General features: G+C 62.9%; 1 protein-coding gene across 1 annotated transcript in view; it reads left to right on the top strand.

The window, feature by feature from the left end:
- LOC106884891 (coronin-7-like) overlaps positions 1–1,206 on the top strand; it is a 50,590-nt gene extending 49,384 nt beyond the window's left edge. Inside the window, exons 30-31 of the mRNA XM_014936630.1 lie at positions 264–329; positions 505–1,206. Of these exons, the coding sequence (XP_014792116.1) occupies positions 264–329; positions 505–591 (153 nt within the window). The 3' untranslated portion in view covers positions 592–1,206. The remainder of the gene's footprint in view (positions 1–263; positions 330–504) is intronic.
- The last annotated feature ends 358 nt before the right edge of the window (positions 1,207–1,564 follow it).

The raw sequence follows: 1,564 nt of genomic DNA, 5'->3' as shown, positions 1-1,564 counted from the left end.
CTGGTGGCTCACAGGCATTACCAGCCTCCCAAGCTCAGGCCCTGCATTTGCCCAGCAGTACTGCTTGGGGAAGGGGACGTGGGCTCCCCGGGGGCACCTGAGTGGGAGGATGGGGACCCATGGAGGGGTCAGGCAGAGCCAGCCATATCCCCAGGATTGCATTTGTCACCTCCAGCACCACTGCAGGGAACAGGAAGCCACCGGGGTTCAGGGCTGGGGAGGGTAGAGGAGGTGAATCCGATGAGGAAACTTCTTTTTGGCAGAACTACGACCACTTGTTCAAGGTGAACGACAAGTCGGTGGGAGGCTCTTTCTACCTGCAGTCCAAGGTGAGCAAAGGGAGGAGGGGGGGGTGGCTGCCCTGGCCCCCCAGCCCTGCCCTCAGCACCTTCCCCTGCCTGCCTGGGATTCGGGAGGGCAGAGCCTGAGCGTCACCGCGGATGAGGCAGGGAGGGGAGGGGACAGCCCTGTCCCTCTGTGTCACCTCCTCCCCGTGTCCCGCAGGTGGTGAGAGCCAAGGAGCGGCTGGACGAGGAGCTCCGCATCCAGGCCAAGGACGAGAAGGAGAAGGGGTGGAAAGCGGAGACGTGACTCCTGCCACCCCCACGCCCCGTGTCCCTCACCCTTAACTTATAGGTAGCCAATAAATACCATGTCCTCCAGCACCTGGCCTGGCTGCTCTGCGCTCTGGGGAGGGAGAGGGGACTTGCCCACCTCTGCCCGCTTTCCTGGAGGGGGCTGCCCCCTGCAAAGGGCTGGGGGGGGAGGAGGAAGGAGGCGGCTGGGGAAGAAGGGGTGTCCCTGGGGCACTGAGGGCTGCCAGGGCTCAAATGGCACTGGGGGAGGCTGTGGGAGCTATTTTTGTGGTGGGTTTGGACACTCTTGGCCTGAGCGCGTGGATACCTCTGGCTCCGTACCACGGCAGCGCCGGGAGCTTTGTCCCTTCTCCCACCACGGGTCAGGGTGAGGGGCTGGGGGGGGGACACACTGAGCTGTCCCCACCCGCAGCTCATCCCGGGAGCGTGAGGACCCAGCGGGGGGTCAGGCAGAGCCCCCCCGAGATCACCCCCACCACCTCTCTGTTCCCTGGCTTTGTCCCCACCTCGGGCTGGCAGTGGCCCTGGCCACCACCGCGGACTGAAACAGGAACTTACTTCAACTTCACTTTATTTGTTTTCTTAATAAACTTCCTCTCCCCTGGAGGAATATAGTGTTATAGTCGTTAGCTTATCTCTTACTTCTGCAGTCCTTAAACGCTATGCTAACAGCGATGGAGCCCAACAGGAGGGAAAATAAAAACAACCCAGAAACTACGATAGAAAGGCACTTTCGAGACCGTTAAAATACTGATGTCCTGGAATGTGCAACAACAAACCGACGAAGGAGCGAGGAGGAGGAGGAGGAGACGTAACACCGGCCGGGGTGGGGGCCTGGTCGATGGCCCGCGGCCACGCTGGGGCTGTGGCAGCGCCGCGGCCGCCGCACCCCGGCCCCAGGAGGGTGAGGGCAGGGAGACCGGCTCCCCGTGGGGTGCGTGGGGCCTGGGGGTGGGGGGGGCTCCTTC

The sequence above is a fragment of the Calidris pugnax genome, unplaced genomic scaffold (assembly GCF_001431845.1).
Source record: "Calidris pugnax isolate Ruff unplaced genomic scaffold, ASM143184v1 scaffold17, whole genome shotgun sequence".
In the NCBI taxonomy this organism is placed as follows: Eukaryota; Metazoa; Chordata; class Aves; order Charadriiformes; family Scolopacidae; genus Calidris; species Calidris pugnax.
This window is presented reverse-complemented; position numbering and strand designations above follow the sequence as displayed.